The sequence below is a fragment of the Lampris incognitus genome, chromosome 11 (assembly GCF_029633865.1).
Source record: "Lampris incognitus isolate fLamInc1 chromosome 11, fLamInc1.hap2, whole genome shotgun sequence".
Taxonomy (NCBI): domain Eukaryota; kingdom Metazoa; phylum Chordata; class Actinopteri; order Lampriformes; family Lampridae; genus Lampris; species Lampris incognitus.
Window position 1 is genome coordinate 42614070 of NC_079221.1, and position 22599 is coordinate 42636668.

The 22599-nt window shown below is 42.1% G+C and overlaps 2 protein-coding genes across 3 annotated transcripts; both read left to right on the top strand.

Moving 5' to 3' along the window:
* Positions 1–16410, top strand: poglut2 (protein O-glucosyltransferase 2). Its single transcript, XM_056289742.1, has 10 exons — positions 1–461; positions 2496–2701; positions 3865–4070; positions 5691–5768; positions 6045–6217; positions 6944–7181; positions 10532–10741; positions 11303–11392; positions 15092–15196; positions 16240–16410. Exons 1-10 carry the CDS (start codon positions 271–273, stop codon positions 16255–16257), a joined length of 1515 nt encoding a protein of 504 aa, XP_056145717.1. The 5' UTR covers positions 1–270; the 3' UTR covers positions 16258–16410.
* Positions 16411–17276: 866 nt separating this feature from the next.
* Positions 17277–20182, top strand: tex30 (testis expressed 30). 2 transcript variants are annotated; one of them, XM_056290095.1, is made up of 5 exons: positions 17280–17307; positions 17413–17649; positions 18673–18724; positions 19323–19537; positions 19957–20182. In XM_056290095.1, exons 1-5 carry the CDS (start codon positions 17290–17292, stop codon positions 20131–20133), a joined length of 699 nt encoding a protein of 232 aa, XP_056146070.1. In that variant the 5' UTR covers positions 17280–17289; the 3' UTR covers positions 20134–20182. The 2 variants fall into 2 exon arrangements, with proteins under 2 accessions (XP_056146069.1, XP_056146070.1); XM_056290094.1 differs by having other exon boundaries at positions 17277–17649.
* Positions 20183–22599: the final 2417 nt, after the last annotated feature.

Sequence of the window (22599 nt, forward strand, 5' to 3'; positions counted from 1 at the left end):
TCCCAGCGACCCGAAGGAAACCGATGGCTGCCGCTCGGTTTTTGTTTTTTCACGTGAGCCAAAAGAGGATCACTAAATGAGCGCGTCATCCAAAGGTTGTTGTGTTTTTTCCTTTTTCTGATGAACTGATCTTTCCCCCCCGACTCGGATGTGATTGCGGCGGTATGCTAGGTTCGAGGAGCCCAACCTCCAAAGGTGGCAAATAATCATAAAAGTAGAGCAGCGGAACGGCGCGTGCAGGGGGGCGGAGACAACGGGCGTTTTAAACCGATGTTGCGTCGACTGCTTTCGTGGTTCCTTCTGTGCAGCCTGGGACCGTGCAGCCATGGACCCGTTGGAGCCGACGTCGGTTCGGACCCGAGTGTTGCAAAAACTTTGGTTTGGGGACCCGGGTTGGAGGCAAACGTTGTCCTTCCAGCTCGATTCTTCTTCATACAGGCAGTAGACGGCTCAGGAACAAAGTAAGTAGGCCTGTGGTGTCTTCTCCCCCCACCCCCCCATCTTTTTTTTCTTTTGTTCTTTTGTAGCCAATCAGTGCACCCAAGCCTGTAACACGAAATTGTGAATCATACCTGCAACCCTGTGCAACGACGGCATGGTACATACAGATGTGTGAGTTGAAACCTGAACCACCAAGTGAACGTGAAAGATCATACTCTACGGACGTGCAAAGGGTTTAAAATGTCATTGGCTGCAGGGGCGTTTCTAGGAGTTGATAAAGTCCGGGGCCAAGCCCACCACCGTCTGCGGCTGAGGTCAGCGTGCGCCGAACACGTGCTGTTCTGCCTGGAACGCTAATTTAACCGGAAGAGGTTCTAAACACTAGACGTGTCTGAGCTGTAAACCGAATGATATGACTGTACGGTGAGGAAACACAAAGGCGTTTCATGGGTGGAAAATGGCTCAACACGCCATCCGCTGTAAAAAAAAAAATGAACAGGCTGGTTCAACTTAGATTTATTTGTAACTTGGCTGCCTTAAAAACGCTGAGTTAGGCTAGCTAATGTAAACTACTGTAGCCGGTTATTTTCTTGCCCGGTGCGGGATTCGATACGGGGTGTACTGCACCACAAGGCGACATCACTAACCGCTCGGCTAAAGGGTCAGACCCGTCGGCTAGGGGCTAACGTGTCTAATTATTAGTGTAAACTACTAGTTTACACTAGTAAGCTAGGGACTAGCTAACGGGTCTGACCCTTTAGCCGAGCGGCTAGTGATGTCGCCTTGTGGTGCAGTACACCCCGTATCGAATCCCGCACCGGGCGAAAAAATAACCGGCTACATTGGTGGCAGCGGTGGGATCCGGAAGTGTGCAGATCCTCAGAAGTCTCTTCGGAGCGCGGGAATAACAAAGCGCGAGGGCGCGCTTCCGGGAGAGGGTGACGGCTGTAAACTACTAATAAGACACGTTAGTCCCTAGCTAACGGGTCTGACCCTTTAGCCGAGCGGTTAGTGATGTCGCCTTGTGGTGCAGTACACCCCGTATCGAATCCCGCACCGGGCAAGAAAATAACCGGTTACATTAAGAAACTTCAGTTGTTTACACATAAAGCCCCGGACGCGTAATGTTGACGACAGCGATGATTTGAGGACGGCTCCTATTGAGTCCCCTCTCCTCAGGGTGTCCCCCCCCCCCTGCTTAGCCAATGGGTGTCACATACCCAAATCCTCAAGACACCCAGTCATTCGTGCATGCTGCGACGACAGTACTATACAGATGACATGCAGTCTGCACCATGCCACTGTTGTGAGCTCTCAGATGGTGTCAGTAAATGTCAGAAATGGCCTTCCTTCCAAATGATGTCCAGTGCAACTCAGTCTGGGTTTTTAACATTGAACAATGAGAATGGAAAGAGAATAAAGCATATCTGCTTTCTTCCTAATGTCTGGAGTAGGGCCGCTTATAGTCACTTGATGCATTCTGTATTCTGCACATACAGCCACTCTTGTTTTAAGTGTCCATGTGCTTTTAAAATAGTGAAAATAATCTAACCAGATGAACAAAAAAGTGTTGTCATCGTTCCTGCTGTTATTCATGATGAAGTGAAAATGTTTTATTTTTTTTAGTTTATTTTCACTTGAAGAAATGCTCATGTGGTGTACAAACTCCATCCATTATCCAAACCGCTTATCCTGCTTTCAGGGTCGCGGGATGCTGGAGCCCATCCCAGCAGTCATTAGGCAGCAGGCAGATGTACAAACTATCAGGATATCAGGACAAATCACCTTATATTGACTTGCACCATCATTTGCACAATTTATATCTAAGAGATATTTCATGAAGTTAATTAAACGTGTTGCCTGTGTACAGCACCTCAGAAAATGTAAAGTTACCTACATGACGTCTAGTGCTCACCTCTATCCAAAGCACCCTAGTGTACCATGAGTGTATATGTTTTCATTATTGATTTTCTGAGTGAGAATTAAACCCCTAAGTGACAGTGTTGCTCTCAGTCTGGATCTAGCTAAACAGGACCGCATTCATTCCCCTGCAGCTTTACAACATCGCCCGGCGAGAAGACGTTTGAGGTGAAAATCGTGTCTCCGGTGGAGGAGTTCACCAGAATTTGGATCCAGGTTCTGGATCGCAATGATGGTTCCTTCCTGGTACGCTACAGGATGTATGCCAGCTACACTGACCTGCACATTCACGTTCTGCTCAAGAACAAGCATGTTGCCAAGTCTCCATACGTTCTTAAAGGTAGAGCACAAGTCTTGGTGCCCAGGCAATGTCTTTTGGGAGGAGGTTGGATACAGTAATAGCAATCAAGTATGCAGTCACACACACACACACACACATACATATCTACTAGTAAAGACACTCATTTGTGTTATCTAGATGTAATAATCCTCCTCCATAGCATGATTCAGTCTGTATTTATACTGTACCTTTTGTGCTGTATTACGATGACTGGAAGTAATGGTTTCCCAGAGTGGTTAATTCCAGCTTGAGTAGAATAGGTTGTAATGGGTGAGGTTAAACATATTTCTGGACATGAAAGTAGACATAGAACAAGTGTAGAACATTTAAAAGGAGCACGAGAAGTGACAAAATAACCTGAAAGTGTACAGTTTTGAGCGAGACCTGGCTACAGGTCCTCAATTTGTGCAATCTGTTCGGGGGGGAGGGGGGACTGGGGTGAATAGTGTGATCCTCCCACGTGCTACGTCCCCCTGGTGAAACTCCTCACTGTCAGGTGAAAGGAAGCGGCTGGCGACTCCACATGTATCAGAGGAGGCATGTGGGAGTCTGCAGCCCTCCCCGGATCGGCAGAGGGGGTTGGAGCAGCGACCGAGACGGCTCGGAAGAGCGGTGTAATTGGCCGGGTACAATTAGAGAGAAAAGGGGGGGAGGGTATAAATAAATAAAAGGGAGTTACACAATTTCACCAGAGATGTGCAGCTTTTAACTTTGAGAGCTGTGTTTGCAAATAATTTACCACTCTAGCAATCATTAGGGTTATTTAAGAAGAGGAAATACAGCAGTTGTCCATGAAGTCATTGAATTAAACGATATCATATATGTCAGATCCACTCGAATATTTTTCCTCAAGTAGTCATTAATAAAAAGTAAATCTTGATGGATTTTATTTTCTATCAGGCAATAAGCATTTTAGCCTTACATGACTGATGGACCCAAATGGCCTTACACTGCATTCTTTTGCCATGTGACTGGTGCACATGTATATCATGTGCACTATGTCAGTTCTGAAACGATATATTGTTCAGTCTACTTTATAATAAAGGAACTTTGGGCAAACACAGAAAAAGAACCTGTTGTTCTCAGTCCCAGCAGTGTGTCGTTCTCTGTCTCTCTTTATATCGTGTTTCTCTCTTTCTCTCGCTCTTTCTTCTCTCCAAAAGGTCCTGTCTACCATGAAGGCTGTGACTGTCCCGTTTCCAGCGGCTCGGTGTGGCAGAAGGACATGCACTGCCCTGAGTCCTTCCCCCAGATAGAGAGCGACCTGCTCCTCTTTCCCAGAGTGGACCCAGATCGCAACGCCCAGGAGATCCCGCAGCGTTTTGGACAGAGACAGAGCCTCTGCCACTACACTGTCAAAGACAACAAGGTACCACAAGAGAACGTCACGGTTGTTGTGTTACCACATCTGCAAGAATTATGAGGACAGTATTGACTATTTCTTGGTTTTGTGTTCTCTTTTTTTCTTTTTCTTTTTTTTTATGGTGAGCCATCCAGGGAGTAACGTTTTTTTTTTTCCCCCACTATAAAACAATACGAGGGAAGAGTAATGCGTAAAGGGTTTCCAAAACTGCCAGAATGACAATCATCTGCTGCGTCATTTTAATGGTGTAAACTGTGTTCAAGGGCACAGTAGTGCAGTGGTTAGCATGATCATCTCACTGCAAGAAGATCCTGGGTTCGAGCCCTGGGGTAGTCCAACCTTGGGGGGTCGTCCTCTGTGTGGAGTTTACATGTTCTGCCCGTGTCTGCGTGGGTTTCCTTCGGGGGCTCCGGTTTCCTCCCACAGTCCAAAGACATGTAGGTTAGGTGGATCGGCCGTACTAGATTGTCCCTAGGTGTGTGTGTGTCGGCCCTGTGATGGTCTGGCAGCCTGTCCAGGGTATCTCCCCACCTGCCACCCAATGACTGCTGGGATAGGCTCCTGCAACCCTGACAGCAGGATAAGCGGTTCGGATAATGGATGGATGGAAACTGTGTTTAAATGAAGTCAAACGTCCAATTCAAGAAGGAACAACACATTATATGGCAGTGCCAGCTCAGATCACATCACTACTCTTGCTATTGACTGCAGTGTGATGATATTCCTTAAGGTAGCCCGACACCTCTGCATTTGACCAAAAATTCTTCTGGTGTTTTCTACACACCATCATGAGAAAAGACTAGTATTTACTTCCCAAGGTGTGTTACTAGTAGCAGCTGTATAATAGCAGAAAGTGAATTTAAGGTCGCCGCCAGGGCTGCATGGGGAACACCCCTGTTCAGAGCGATGGACTAGCCAGGGGTTGCAGGGGCCCTGTCTCATAATAACAGTGTAGAAGTCATTGCAGGTTGCTGTAATAGTAATATGTCAAAGCCCGGCTCACATGGCACCAGTATTACCCAGAGGCCTCCAGTCATTTGTCTGGTGGCCAGTTGTTTTCATTCCCACGTGCTGTGAGAGGTTTCCTATTATATAAGTCCAATAAAATGAAAAAATAATAATTTTTATTGTTTATTGGTAATTTTTTTTAAAGCTACAGTAATCCCACACATGCATGTTGTTTGCTAGATTGGCATGGCTTTTGTTTGTTTATTTTGTCTTTCTTTTTTTTTTTCTTGGAGCTATTCACCATTAGGGAGAGTTACTGGGATAGGTGGCGGCACTTTCACTGGGTCTGACAATAAATACACTTGTTTTGTTGAATTGTACAGTTTAAGTCAGATTGGGGCATTTGAAATAGATGAAATATAATAATAAATATAATAATGTGATGTTTTTCCAGGAATATTGTTTTAAATTGGAAGAAGAAATTTAAAAAAAAAGGACTTAAAATTCTGGAAGTGATGGCTTTGCAAGTGATTGCTTCCTCTGTCAGCTTTTTGGACACTTTGCCATCTTGTACATTAAAACACTGATATGGTAACTCACTATTGGGAGTCCATGTTTTGTTTTTTCAATAACTTTGGTCATGTTTATGTACATTACTTATGTCCGTTATGCTTTTAGATCTACATCAAGACATTTGGAGAGCACGTAGGTTTTAGGATCTTCATGGATGCTCTTCTCCTGTCTTTCACTAGAAAGGTAAGTAACTCTCAAACCACCAGAAAAATATTTTATGTTAAATTATGTCATGAAACACTTTCCTGTGCGATCTTTGTTCATCCTAAAGGATGTTTTATGCATTAATTGCACCTGGATGCAAGACATGTCCAATATAGTTTAATTTAATCTATGAAGTGCATCAGTGTTGTTCAAATGGAGGACAACCTCCTTCAGTGATGCACAGAGCATCACCGAGTGCATCGTTTGACTGCATTATTTTACTGAGACGACCTTCTCCATATGGTGTTTGTCAAGGTTCAGCTCCCTGATGTGGAGTTCTTCGTTAACCTGGGTGACTGGCCACTGGAAAAGAGAAAACGCACGGAGAATCTACACCCCATTTTCTCTTGGTGTGGCTCCAATGAAACTCGAGACATTGTCATGCCAACTTACGACTTGACTGAGTCCATCCTTGAGACTATGGGAAGGCAAGCCAATGCATCTGTTAAGCAAAAATTGTGTGCGTGGGGAAATTTAGCTAAATGTGTTTTTTTAGACTATCTTCAGTAGGACAATGTGTGCATGTGTGCATGCATGCGTGGGGAAATTTGGCTAAATAGGATGTTTGTCAATAGGACAATTTTTAGACTATCTTCAGTAGGATGATGTGTGTCTTCAATAATGTCTTCAATAGGACAATGTGTTTTTCAATTCGACAATTTGGCTCAATAGGATTTTTTTCAATAGGACAGTTTTTTAGACTATCTTCAATAGGACAATGCGTTTTTCAATAGGACAATTTGGCTAAACAGGATGTTTTTCAATAGGACAATTTGGCTAGATGGGATGTTATTCAATAGGACAATTTTTAGACTATCTTCAATAGGACGATGTGTGTCTTCATTAGGAGAATGCGTTTTTCAGCAGGACAATTTGGCTAAACAGGATGTTTTTCAAAAGGACAATTTTGCTCAGTAGGATGTTTTTCATTAGGACATTTTTTTTACTATCTTCAATAGGACATGACTGAAGACAACTTTTTAAAACCTTTTATTTTATAATTGCAACTGATATTTTTTAATCTTTTGCTAAAACGGTGGCTTCCTATAGGTTCCATGCATTTGACATCATGAGTGTGTAGTTCCAACAGATGCAGAGATTAACTCTATGGTAGCACTAAGCACATTTTGACACATTTCCCCTTCGTTGAGCAGAGTAAGCCTGGACATGATGTCAGTACAGGCCAATACAGGACCACCATGGGCGGAGAAAAACACCACAGCTTTCTGGAGGGGCCGGGACAGCCGTAAAGAGCGTCTGGAGCTGGTCAAGTTGGCACGAGCTCACCCTGAAATGGTGGACGCTGCTTTTACCAACTTTTTCTTCTTCAAACATGATGAAAGCCTCTATGGTCCATTGGTCAAACACGTCTCCTTCTTCGACTTCTTCAAGGTAAGATTGCCCCAGCATAGCAGCAAGTGTGAGCGCACCGTTATTCTTTTATGACCTAATTTTTGTAATCGAGTGGATATTTGCACCGCAAGCCAGAATTATATTGGAATTAGATTGGGATATTATACATACATACATATATATACATACATACATACACACACACACACACACACACACACACACACACACACACACACACACACACATATATATACACTTCACTTATATTGGAAATTATATTAGCTAACTGTTAAATCCATATGTTACTCCATAGTTGAAATTTGGTCAATTTTATCCGAATGCCTTGTGAAGCTACTTTAAAAAAAAAGAATGTACAAACATAAAACTGAATTAAAGGTTTTCATGGACCTAATGGGAAAGAAACTGGAGTGTTTGTTACTAATGCCATGTGAACTAAGTGCACCAAATGAGCATTTCAGATAAATAGAAAACACAACTGAACATTTTACAATGTGTTGCATGTATTTATATGTCGTTTTTCATTTGCAGTATTTGATGTCAGAAGCCGTGTTTCTCCATATGGGGAGTTTCATCCACTAGAGTAGGTTAGATTAGGGTGTCCCGGTAGCGTAGAGGTCTATTCCGTTGCCTACCGACACGGGGATCACCGGTTCGAATCCCTGTGTTACCTCCGGCTTGGCTGGGTGTCCCTACAGACACAATTGGCTGTGTCTGCATGTGGGAAGCCGGATGTGGGTATGTGTCCTGGTCGCTGCACCGGTGCCTCTGGTTGGTCAGGGTGCCTGTTCGGGGGAAGGGGGAACTGGGGGAAATAGCATGATCCTCCCATGCGCTATGTCCCCCTGGCAAAACGCCTCACTGTCAGGTGGAAGGAAGCGGCTGGCGGCTCCACATGTATCGGAGGAAATGTAGTAGTCTGCAGCTCTCCCCGGATCTGCAGAGGGGGTGGAGCAGCGACCAGGATGGCTCAGAAGAGTGGGGTAATAGGCCGGATACAATTGGGAAGAAAATCCACACACAAAAAAAGATCAGATTCGATCAGAATGTTAAAGCTAATAAGCGGGTTAGTATACACACAGCAGATCAGTGCCGCACAAGTGTGCAGAAGGGTATTTTAGAAAGCACACTGGAGGCAAATGGGCTACAGCTGAAGAAGCCAATGCCAGACAGCTCTTGTGCCAACTAACAAATATATATGAGGCTTCAGGGAGCGTGTGCTCTCCAGAATTGTAAGACTGAAGATTGAAAATAAAAGCACTGTTGGTTGAACAAATCACAGCTTCTGTTGAAAAATGCGGATGGTCGGTTCAGAATTTGGCATGTGGATTCATCCTGCTGTGCTATAATGGCACAAGCTGGTTATGGGGGTATAACGTTTTAGCAAATGTTTCTGTGGCACAAATTAGGCCCCTTAGTACCAACTGATGATCATTTTAATGCCACAGCATAGCTAAATAATAACGCCAGTCATAACCATCCCTTTAAAGCCAGTCTTCCCTTTTTCAAATGGCTACTTGCAGCAGGATAACACACCAAGTCACAAAGAAGGTATGATCTAAACATAGTTGTAAGAAGATGACTATGACTTGTATGTGCTCCTTGTCCCTGCACAGTACCTTGATATTAATCTAATGGGGAACATTTAAGATGATGTTTGCCACAAGAACATGGCATCCATGAAATTTACAGGAACTCCATGATCGTGTTGTGTGGCCACGGACCGAGATCCTTGTGAAAAATTTCCAGCACAGTGGTTCATCATGGCCTGAAAAAAATCTGACTATTTGGTCGTATAAATAGTGACCAATGAGTACATCACGGAAATATGTTTGGTGAGACAGATTCAGCCCTGTAACGTCATGAGTAAGTTGTTGATTTCCACCCAGATAAAGTTTTAGTGTGTAAAGATCAGGTCAGGGTCCAGGATGTGTTGTAATAACTTCAAACACAAGTTCTCAAGAGGCTGGTTGCAACTTTCCACTTTCTAGTAGTTTTTGTTTGCGTATAGTTGTGTACTTTCGATTTAGGTTTTTGGGGTTTTTTTTGGGGTGGGGGTTTCCTCCTTTTTCTCCCCAATTGTACTTGGCCAATTACCCTATTTTCCAAGCCATCCCGGTCGTTGCTCCATCTCCTGTGCCGATCCAGGGAGGGCTGCAGACTACCACATGCCTCCTCCGATACATGTGGAGTCACCAGCTGCTTCTTTTCACCTGACGGTGAGGAGTTTCACAAGGGGGACGTAGCATGTGGGAGGATCATGCTATTCCCCCCCCTGAACCGGCGCCCCGACCGACCAGAGGAGACTCTAATGCAGTGACCAGGACACATATCCACATCCGGCTTCCCACCCACAAACATGGCTAATTGTGTCTGTAGGGATGCCCGACCAAGGCGGAGGTAACATGGGGATTCGAACTGGTGATCCCCGTGTTGATAGGCAACGGAATAGACCGCCACGCCACCCGGATGCCCCTTCAATTTAGTTTTTTAGGCCAGACAGAAATGTGTTGGTTAAAAAAAAAAAAAACACACAAAAAAATAAGATGCAACAGTTTGTTGATCTCAGCTCATTTATACCTCTTCACTTGCAGCACTGCAGTGTTCAGAGAATAGAAAGTAACAAGGACATTCGGTGTCATGGATGCAAAGCACAACTTATAATGAACACAACGATACGGGATCATTGTCTTTACTTTGTAATTGGAAATGGGCCTAGGGCTAACGTTACATATTTAATTTGTATTCTGATTTGATGCCACTGACATTGTAAAATAGCTAGAGCGGTTAAACAGAGCTAAAGTTAGCCTGTGTGAGTCATGTTTTTAGATAGGCTAGCTGACACATCAGAATCACCTCAAAACTTTGATCAAAACGCTGATTTCTTTCCGTCTTGCTTGCATCTATGTTGATGGTGTTTCTGTGAACTCCTACCTTGAATGAAACTGCATGGATCATGCCATGATAAAATGCAAGGGAGAGGCTAGAAGAGAATAGTGTTGGGGGTGCAAAAATATGCATATTTTGCCAACTGTGTTACCAATGAGGATTATAAAGTTAATAAAAAAAACAATCTTTACCGTACAACAGCATATATTTTTAGATGCTCTCACTCACAAATATTTTTGAATGAGTCTGACACACACACACACACACACACACACACACAAAATCTACACAGATGGTGCAGCTAGATGTAAATATCAGTTGGTGAGGGAGTGAGTTTTTATTTTTATTAAATCGGTATTCTACCAATATACTGACATGTTTACTTGTGCCTTGTATTGGATTTAGCTTAAATGAACTATGATAACATTGTCCCTCACTAACATTTTTGATCCTCTGTTTTAACTCCACCTCTTATGTAGTACAAATACCAAATCAACATTGACGGCACTGTGGCAGCCTACAGACTCCCCTACCTGCTGGCAGGAGACAGTGTGGTCTTAAAGCAGGACTCAGGCTACTATGAACACTTCTACAGCCAGCTCAGACCCTGGGAGCACTACATCCCCATCAGAGCAGACTTGGGAGACCTGCTTGAAAAGATCCAGTGGGCTCGTGACCATGATGAAGAGGTGATGATGATGATGATAATGCTGGCTTTAAAAGATGAAGGGAGTATCAGAAAGCTTTTCAATGGAAATACTGTCATATCAAACATATGTTAAATCTGTTGTGGTAACAGGGAAAATAACCAGGAGCAGCTTAAAAAAACTGCATTTCTTAAGAAACACTCATTTGTGGTTTCTGAAATTATATTTCAAGTGCTGTGATTATTCAGCTAAGAAAAGTCTCAAAAATTATATCGTTGTAGAATTAGCCTCTGAGATATTGAAACCAGTGTAACTACAGAAAAACCTCTTGAGATGTTGTCCCTTGCCCTTTTAATAGCGATGATGAAGATGAACAAGGCTTTTGATTTTCTTCTTTTTAGCGTGGGGGCGAGATTCAGTCCTGTGCTGTGATTTAACTAACCCTTATTAGAATATGAAAAGCAGTCGTGCTGCTGGAGCCTTAAGGAAATAGGCCATTTTGTAGGTTAGCTAGTTGAAGAATGTCACAAGAGTATTAGCATTCCCTGATTAGCTGATGTTGAAAATGTTTTTTTAAACCTCGATATGATTGTTGTATTTCAGGCGAGGAAAATTGCAGTGGCAGGTCAACAGTTTGCCCGCAACAACCTCATGGGGAACAGCGTGTATTGTTACTACTACAAACTCTTCCAGGTAATGTTTTGAAACTTGTAAAGGCACACAAATTCATAGATTCTTAGAATATTGAATGGAGTGAGGTACTCTGCTCCAAGCAAGATTACCTCATATGCAAAGTACATCTAAATGCTGTACTGGTTACCGTTAGGAACAGAGGTCCTCTTTTCCATCATGTGTTGGTGGCATCTGAGTCCTGCTCCAGTCATGCCAGTCATGTATCACCTAATACCCCTGTAAAGCACAATGTAAATAATCCTGTAATATCCGCACGTAGTCAGTGCCACATGTACAGTTATAATATTCATTACATTTATACAGCACTTTTCTAGACACCCAAAGCGCTTCACATTGAAGGGGGGAGCCTCACCTCAACCTCAATGTGTAGCATCACCTGGGTGATGCACAGCAGCCATTTTGCACCAGAACGCTCACCACACATCAGCTTTTGGTGGAGAGGGAGGGATCATTGAGCCAATTACATGGGGGGATGATTAGGTGGCCAGATGGAGAGAGCCAGGTTGGGCGTTTTGCCCGGACACCGGGGAACCCCCTACTGTCTGTGATAAGTGCCATGGGATCTTTAATGACCACGGTGAGTCAGGACCTCGGTTTAACGTCTCATCTGAAGGATGGCATCTCCTACAGCACAGTGTTCCTGTCACTACACTGGGATGTAGGGGTTTGACATTTGTTGTTTTTGTTAGGACCAGAGGGAAGACTGCCCCCTACTGGCCCACCAACACCACTTCCGGCAGCAACTCATTTTCCCAGGAGGTTTCCCATCCTAGTACTAGCCAAGCCCATACCTGCTTAGCTTTCGTCATTTGGCAGAGCCATGGTACATGTTGGTATGGCTGCCGACATATGAGACCAAGATGACATGCTAAATAGTAATAATAGTTACTCTGTTTAGAATTTAGTTGGTACCCTTTTCCATTGGGAATAGAAAGCCATGTAGTTTAACTTCTTATTTTCAGTTTAAATGTTTAAATTCTATAGATCACCGATCATCACCTGGATTTATCGTATGGGGTTGAAAGGTAACTACAGCCCAATATCCCCAAGTCACACACGGCACAGGGTTCATACAGAAATGGATCCAGTGGCGGGTGATAAAATTATTTCACATGCTGGCTCCATTTGAGAGTCAAACGTGAGGTTGTGCGTAGCCTGAATTGTATCATGGAGCTTGAATCAGCCAGTCTGTAAAGCTGCACTTTCATTGAGGATTTTTCTGGGAGAGTTAATAATTTGATATTTGTTTGTGTTGGTGGTTTTTCTGAAGGGAAAGGCAACTGAATCAAACACTGATAGAGCTTGTCAGATGTAAAAGCAGCATTTTTTTTAAGTTGAACCAGACCTGTTTTAATTAGATGAAAATACAATTCATATAATTGTGTGTTTTTATTGCTCTCATCTGCCGTGTAAATTGATATTAAACCCCTCACAGTGTCCCACAGCTGCTACTCTGCATCATCCAAACAATTACAGGTTTGATAAAGAAAGCTGACATGTTTTAATTATTGACAGAAATGGAACAAGTGGTCATTTTTAGTGAGGATGTTTTCATTTGCTTTTGGGTGGACTGGGTAGTAAATTCTCTTACAGTATAAGCAGAGAATGAGAGATTTTTGGCACAGGGTTGTTGTCAGGGACAGCTGGCATAAATGGGCTAACAGAGCTAAGCCCTCCCTGTCTTTTACAATAAAGATGAGAAAATTATCATTAAAAAAACCTGAGAACAGATTGTTTTAAATTTTGGTTGAACCTAGAGCAGCAACAGCACCAAATAGTCACCAGAAAAACACAGGATATATCTCATCTCATCTCATCATCAGTCACTTCTGCGGGGTTGGGTCGGGGTGGCAGCAAGCTATAAGTAGGGCACTCCAGACATCTCTCTCCCTAGCAACACACTCCAGCTCCTCCTGGGAGATCCCAAGGCGTTCCCAGGCATATTGGACATGTAGTCCCTCCAGCAGGTTCTGGGTCTACCCCGGGGTCTCCTCCCAGTTGGATGTACCCAGAAAACCTCCAAAAGAAGGTGCCCAGGAGGCATCCTAATTAGATGCCCGAACCCCCTCACCTCACTCCTTTCGACATGAAGGAGCAGCAGCTCTACTCCGAGCTCCCTCCGGATGTCTCAGCTTCTCACCCTATCTCTAAGGCTGAGCCCAGACACCCTACGGAGGAAACTCATTTCAGCCGCTTGTATCCACGATCTCACCTTTTTGGTCACTGCCCAAAGCTCATGGCCATAGGTGAGGGTTGGAATGAAGATTGACTGGTAAATTGAGAGCTTTGCCTTCCGGCTCAGCTCCCTCTTCACCACAATGATCCGGTACAACATCTGCATTACTATTAATGCTGCACCAATCTACCTGTCAATCTCCCACTCCATCCTACCCTTACTCGTGAACAAGACCCTGAGATACTTTAACTCCTTCACTTGAGGCAACAACTCATCCCCAACCCAGAGGAAGCAAGCCACCATTTTCCGTTAGAGAATCATGGCCTCAGACTTGGAGGTGCTGACTCTCAGGATATATCTAAATGGGCTTATTTTTTACAGCCGAAACACAGTAGCATTAGCTTCCATTCATCTTCATAGTAAGTGAGTGACAGACGCCGTGACACGCCCCCTTGATTTGCTGGTCATTTGGGCTAAATTCATTCAGCCCTCAGGCTGCTGACTTTTAACCAATGACAGCGGACGTACAGAGTGACGGTTCAGTGAGGTGGGAGGAGCGGAAGGTGAGTGCAAGCGTTAGCATGAAGCAGGTGGATTATTTACTTTATCATCCATTTTCTTCAATGTCTTTGGAGGAAAAATTGGAAATGAAGAGACTGGGGACACATCTTCCAAACAATGTTCAAATAACACAACAGCGCAAATGAAAAAAATCACAAGTTTTTGTTACTTGGTTTCGACAAAAGGACTAGCTAACAGCAAGTGTAGCTAAGAATTCACTTTTCTGTTTCCATGCTAGCTTTTTGGAGGAGACACGGCTTGGACCCAACAAGGATTCATGGATTTGAAACATTTATCCAACAAATTCCCGACTTACGAATGCCCGTACTTATGAACCGACGTTGGTAAAGCCTATTATTTTAAAAAAGTCGAGTTACACACTAGAGCAAGAGAGAGAGATACAGAGAGTTTTAATGCATCAGGCCATTCTAGTGGGTACTTTTCTAGTGTTGTTGTAGAGCACTTTCTGTAGTATATATACTATATAATGTATATACCGAATTTCCCCTCAGGGATGAATAAAGTATTCTGATTCTGATAGCAAGGTATATAGTGTCATTGCCATCACTTGGTGTCTCGGTGTGATGCTGCTGTTGCTGCAGTGAGAACTATTGATGGGTATAATTTATTTGTTAGTCCACCCACTCATTATCACCACCAGCTGTCAGTGGTTGCTGTTAAAACTTCAGAAGCATGAATGCTCAAGGTTTGGTCACATGTGTTCATCATGGAGCTCACATCAACAAAGCCTGGTTCATACTCATCATGAAAAGTATGAACCAGACAATCTAGATGACAAGCTGCTGAAAGGTCAATAGAGCCATCTGTATTTCCTCACAGTGTCTGCACTCACGGAGTATCTCTGAGCAAACTGTGAGTGTATGTATGAATCCAAAAGCATTTTGATCCCTCTGGAAACACATCTGTCATTTTTCTCTCCCTGTTAAATTATCTCTTCGCAGGAATATGCCAAACTCCAAGTGACAGAGCCCAAGGTTCGTGAGGGCATGCAGCTCGTGGAGCAGCCTGCCGACGACCTGTTCCCATGCTCCTGCCACAGGGCACAGGTACGCAATGACAACCCATATTAGAATCACAATCTGCTTTTTATTAGTCAAGTTAGTTTGCACAAGATGGAGTACAACATTATTAAAGTATATTTTCAAAGTATAAGTACACGGAGGGAGTAAATGGAATTAAAAAGCAATAGGTCTCTCCTATACAATGTGTTCAAAGTGGATAATAAGTCAGTAAAAGTCTATCTAAACAGTAGGAATTATTCTAAATATTGTTAGCAAATAGGCTAAAACTGAAATTAATGAGTCTTTGATATACAGTATTAATAATGTTAATACCACACTTATAAAACATAACTTCACACATTTGTGGTGTTGCCTTTAAAATGTAATTTCAACAGAAATTTAAATTTAGATTATGGCTGAAACCTGCAAAGTGCTCTCGATTAGTAAGTCATTATTTCATCCATTTGAAATGTGATGACAATGTGGCAATTCTGTTGGACAGACAGTCATTATTTCAGTAGGATAGTGTTTGATGCAGGAGGCAGAGACAAACAGACCTGCTGCAACTGAATTTTCTTGGACTACAAACAAGGTGTAGCAGCCGTTGTCACTTACTATGTGCCTTCGGCCCAGCAGTAAACAGTTCCCACCCTTGTAAAAATTAAACCTAACGAAAGCAGTCTAATGTATTACAAACTATATCGAAGTATATCACAACGATGTTCTACAGTAATGTTGATTGTCTGTCCAACAGAAGCACGGCCACATCAGTGATGCCGTTGTTTGTGCGACCCAATCAAAAAATTCCAACGTAACAGCAGTGTATGGAGAGTGTCTTCAACTATGGTGAAGAAGCCAATTAGTATTATGTAATCTGACTCCATGGACCGGGTGGATATAATAATTTATCAATGGAGAAAAGTTGAGGGTTCCAGCTTTATATTCGTGGATTCAAACATTTAATTCAGTACACTAAAACAATAAACCAATCAAAGGTTTGCTTTTGAAAGAGTATGATTTTCAAGCATGACATCAAATTTTTCATCTACAATGTAAAGTTTTACCATTACCTTTTCTTTGTTTTACAGGTTAAAGATGAACTCTGATGACTCCGTCTTCCGCTTACGTTTCTTATTTTTACTCCATGTATTGTATGAATTTTGCCAAAGTTTGAGCCATGTCCAGCACTCAGACATGTTATTACATGAATGTTATATAAATGTTGCTTAACATTTTATAATATGTATATATAATTTATATTTCTATTATACGTGTGTTTGTGATCTTTTTTGGGATGTACTGTACACACACACACACACACACACACACACACACACACACACACACACACACACACACACATATACTATATATAGCGTTTTTTGTTTTTGTTTTTTGTTTTGTTTTTTCCGGAAACCTTCAATGGTGTTGATAAAAGTGCTCAACAAATAAATGAGGAGCGGAATATTAAGATAGATGTAGGAAAAAAAACTAATACATAGCAGTATATACTGTACATGTATGTGTGTATGTACAGTATATACTGCTATTTATTGTTTTTTTCCTACCTCTATCTTCATATATATATATATATATATATATATATATATATATACACACCGTTTTTTTCCGAAACCATCAATGGTGTTGTGAGTGCTCGACTCATCAACAATGTGTGTATCCGTGTTGATATATATACATACATACATACATACATACATATATACACACATATACACATACATACATACATACATACATACATACATACATACATATATATACACTCACTAAAACAAACCCAACCATCGCATGCAGACACAAAGACACATTAATGCTAACTAATTCCTGATGACAGGGCAAATGCTCAATTTTCATCTAAGAGAAAAATGGGTTAGTTTAGTCAAACACCCTTCATTTATTTAGCGCATTTTTACATTAAAATGCAGCATGATTTACATAAAGTGAAAGTGCAAATATAGGAATAACGTAACGATAAGAAAACAGACAGAATTTATAAAAATATAATGTATACCGAGATAAACGCTGGTGAAGGGATGCTGTAATGACTACTCCTGGCCAGTAGATGGCACTGACTCAACGTTTAGCCTTTGAACGAAGAAAAGGAGAGACCGGCAATGGAGAAGTTCAGCGAGGTAAACGTTCGGAAGACAAAAACCATGAGCAACAAACGCTTCAAGCTAGCGGTGGGATAACTCGGGAGCTGTATGATCTACAGGTTGTGGTGTGTTTGCTTTCAGGAGATCCTGAAGGTTCCGTTTGGCTCAAAGCAGCTGGACGCTGCCGTGTGTGTTCCTCGCCGAGCCGATGGTCCCCACACAGCCGTCATACTGACGCACGGAGCGGGCGGCGATATGAACTACAAACCGCTGGTTTCTCTCGCACGCAGTTTAGCAACGAACGGGTGCGCCTGTCTGCGTTTTACCTGCAAAGGCCTAAATCTGGTTTATAGGATAAAGGCTTACCGAGCGGTTTGGGTAAGCCATATGCAAAAGCACATCATGTAAAAGCTCCTGTAGCCGGTTATTTTTTCGCCCGGTGCGGGATTCGACACGGGGTGTACATCACCACAAGGCGACATCACTAACCGCTCGGCTAAAGTAGTGTTTCTCAACCGGGGGTCCGCGGACCCCTAGTGGTCCGTGGTGTAATTGCAAGGGGTCCGTGAAAATAAAATATCTTTAAAAAAAAGATCCTATGACATTTATAGAAATAGGATTATTTTACTCAAATGTGACTGAGACCTTTATCTACCTAAACTATAAAGGGTAACAGGACTTTTTTCTCTAATTACCTCTGTTTCACAAGTGTAATTTATTGTATTTTAATAAGAGATCTCGCTCCCGTTTGCATTGTTAAAAGTTACTGCATAAAAATGCTGTTACATATATCTGAAAGTTACTGAATACATATTCTGTTATGTTACATATATCTGAAAGTTACTGAATACATATTCTGTTTTGTTACATATATCTGAAAGTTACTGCATAAGAATTCTGTTTTGTTAACTATATCTAAGTTACAACTGAAAGCTCTTATTTTTGCCCCAAAGAGTGAATAAATGCTATAATGCAATTTAAAATGCAGTTTCTACTGTTTCTATCAAATTGCAACCCCCCCTCCCCCAGGATCAGGTGGAGGGGTCCTCAGGGTAGATCAAAAATATGCTGGGGGTCCAGGACCCCAAAAAGGTTGAGAACCACTGGCCTATACTGTATGAAACTGTAAAATAACAAATACGGAGGCTCCACTTTCACACGAGGACCACTTTATTTGGACTCTCCCCCAACAGTAAACTCCACCGCCACCACACTGCGTACAGCACTTCCGCTCTCTCTTCATCCTTCAAAATAAGAGCTCAAGGCACATACTGCGGCAACAGCTTATAACAGGGACTTAAAGTCACTAACAGCAAGTCCAGAAAAATAGGTTACACTTCGTTTAGAGTTTGTAACCAGTTCCTATTAGTATTAACTGTCCCGATTTCTTTCTTTCACCAGGAATACTTGAAATCGCAGGAGAAATTCCCTGTTGGCTGCCTATTTCTTGGAGGTAAGCAGGAATGATGGTCCCAGTAGTTTATCTGCAGCCCAATGTATGCAGACAGGTGTCATGCAGGTTATACGTTTGGTTCAGGATACTGTTTGTGTCCAGATGAACCGATTCAATTTTCTGGGATTTCCTCATCTGGATTATTGATAATGCGTCAAGACAATGTGTCTTAAGATTTGGAAGACGTCACGTAATCATGTGGTTTTACACTTTACATTCCTTCGTGGGGAAAAAAAGATTAAACTGAGCCTTAAAATACTTAATCTAAAATATGTTGTTAAAATGTTTATCCCCTCACTTTCCACTCAAACCATGTCATGTTTTTCTATCTAAATGCATTTTTATCCAGTTTTTCTTTTTAGAAGACATGGTTTGTTTGGAATAAAAGTTGTTACAAACTCAACTAAGACAGTACCTGTTTTTCAAATGACCCTTTATAAAGCTCAACATTCAGTAGCTAAACCCTGAAGAAATTGCTTGATCAACGGTCATAGGACAGTAAAAATCCCCATTACCATTTCCGATATCCCGTTGCCAGCATTTTTCCAGCCCTGCCGAGTGTAATGGAACAAACCAGCTATTTGTGACCCACCCGCAGGCAGATCCATGGGGTGTCGGGCTGCTGCCGCCCTAGCCAGACAACTGACTGCTGAGACAGAGGATGCAGTACAGGGTGTTGTCTGTCTGTCCTTCCCCCTGCATCCCCCAGGACAGACACACAAACATAGTCAGCGGAGTGAGGACCTCAGGGGGCTGCCTGAACAGACGCCTGTGTTGTTTGTATCAGGCACAGAGGACAACATGTGTGATAGGGTGAGGAACAAGACTCTGTTGTGGATGGTTACTTACTACATGTCTGTGAATGTTCTCATTCATCCAGGTCATGGTTATCCAAAGTAATTGAATCAAGCGTAACTGGACTTGGCATATATCCGTGAAGACGTTTCGCCTCTCATCCAAGAGGCTTCATCAGTTCATGCCTTTCTGACTAGACCAAGCTAGTCTTTCTGACTAGACCAGACTAGCTTGGTCTAGTCAGAAAGGCACGAACTGATGAAGCCTCTTGGATGAGAGGTGAAACGTCTTCACGGATATATACCAAGTCCAGTTGCACTCGATTCAATTACTTTGGGTTACTCACTACACATATCAGAAGCAGCCTCTTTTACCACTTAAACCTGAATGTCTTTGCTCTTGCTGTAGAAACACCTTGGTTTTGTTTGATTGTTTAGGTCCTCTTTGACAAGGTGGTCAAGGAAATGAAGGCCCAAGTGGATGTCTGTTGGCTGGAGGGTGGCAGCCATGGGCTCACTGTGAAAGGGAGGGATGAAGAGTCTGTACTGACTGAAGTGAACTCACAAGTTGTGTCCTGGATTCTAAGAAAAACAACACAGACTTCCAATTGTTAAGTTATTTTATCTGTATATTGTAAATAGCACTATTTTGCTAGGGATTATCACTGCTAAATAAAGTTTTTTTCAGAAACTTTGTAAAGTGTTTTTTTTTTTGCACAATTTCAAGGTGAGTGAAATGAAAATATACTTAGATACCGCATAAACACTAATAATGTAATGACATGAGCCCTTGTGAGCATGTCAATCTGACTCATCATACAGCCTCTCTGCTTTTACAGTTTCATGTTCTCAGGAGCAAGGGGGGCTCTTGATGCAGTCCTGGTGGCTGTATTCATATCTAGGAGGTGGAAAAAAAAACTATTCTAAAGTGCTGTGCTTTACGCTGAAGAATACACTGGCTCAGGCAATTCAATTCCCATTTGAAAGCATTTGCCTTATAACATTGTAAAAGATTAAAATTGTTTGGGCATTATTTCAAAATCAGTTTTCACTACTTCCGAAGTAAGTTTGTAAATGCAAAGAACTTGACCTCATGAAATACATGTAATATGACGTATAAATTAAAATAGCAAAGGCAGGGAATGAAGAGAAATGTAGGTGATAACAAAAAGACTCAATAAAAGCACCTCAGTGTGATTGTTGATTTGATCAAGAAGCTTTTTAAAAACAACTGTGCTGTTACGAAGTTGATTGCTGGGGAATTGTCAGGCTCACAATGAATGACTGGGAATTGAGATAGTAATGACTCGGCTGAAAGAATTATCAGCTTCAACCCCCCCTCCATCTACAAACTGTTTCCAGGGCCAGGAAATAAGCAAGTCATATCTGACCCCTCACACCCTGGGCACAAACTCCCACATCTGGGGAGCAACTCCTGTCAGAACGAGAAAGGCCAGAAACAACAACTTCCTCCCCTTGGCCGTTTTATATAAAATCTATTGTCTCTTGTGGACATCCACAGGTAAATGCCATAACATATTCATCCTATTTCTGCACCTACCAAATGCAATAACTAAATTGTCCAATATTTTGTTCAATAATCTATGTCAGTGTTTCCGAGCCCAGCTCTCAAGGGCCCTGTCCTGCAGGTTTTCATTGTAACCCTGCAGAGGTAGGCCTAGTTTTACTTATTCAACTAATCAGCAGATTTGCCACACCTGACATAATTAAGTTTTATATTATGATTAGTTGAATAACTGCAACCAAGCCTACCTATTCAGGGTTGCAGTGAAACCCCTACAGGACAAAAAGGTTATTTACAGGAATTGTGCAATATTACTACCGTGCAATATATATGCTTTGTGTCTCACAGTAATTTGTCTTGCACCTCCTTAAAGCACACCCCTATTCTACTACACCTCTTTTATGGCTCGGAGCAGCACTCTTTTTTTGTTTTTTGTTTTTTTAACTTTTTATACTTATTATATTTAGTTTCTGATATATTAGGACGATTCTTCAATTTGGGGCACTTTTGGCTTTTGAAATTTTGAAGAAAAAAAATTGTTTCTATTTTTTTATTTTTCAAAAGCTCTATTAAGTGGTCTAGAACAAATATCTTAGCATAGCTTTGATCGTCCTGCAAAATAAGTTTGATATTATGATGGTTTTTTTGCAAAGTTGTAACAGCAAAATGTGATGGCGATGACAATTTTCACTGTTTTGGAGAAAAAGTTGGCTAAGTCTTAGACTTGCTAAAGTACAATGAATATACATGAATAAAGTGACATTTCTTATTTCTGAGCTAAAATCCTCAATTAGTAACTTGTTTGGTAATGACGCCTAATAAACATACTCTCAGATCAGGACATACACATCTTCAAATTGCTTACATTTGTGGACATGAAAAAGTCACGCTTCTGCCATGACCGCTCATGCGCCTCTGCTCATGCGCCTCTGGCACTTCTCGTTTCCGTGGCAACCACATTGTTGTTTGAAGAAACGTCATCGCTCTCTAAAATGTTCGGCGTCATGGTAATGACACATGTATGAGGGACAGCGATATTTAACTATTCAAAAAAATGTGCAAATTACACATATATAAACCGTATGAATTTGAAATATGTCTTTTTAAATCATTATGAGAAAATGCGAAGTAAAGCTCCAATGCATTTAACCATGTGTATTATAGAGGAGAAGTTAAACAAAGTCTGGGCTGGGGACAAGCCCAAAACAGTGAAATTCTGGCACACTTGAATTTTCAGCATACTGAAAAAGGTATTAAAATGTCATCATTGAGGCACAAATCTTTTTTTTGTTCATAGCTAACACAACCTAAGTCCCTTAATTGAAGAATCGCTTATTAACTTATTCTTACCCCTTGTCTTGCTGTGTGCATGTTGTGTACGCCCCTCACGCACCGAGCCGGAGCCAGAGGCGGCGGAAAGCGTCCCTGTGCCTTTAAACGGAGATGGTGACGTAACGACGTATTTACGCTGCTGTGATAGGCTGCTACTGTGATAGGCTGCTACTGTGATAGGCTGGGCTGAGTTCCGCATATCGTCCGCGTGTGCTGCGGCAGGT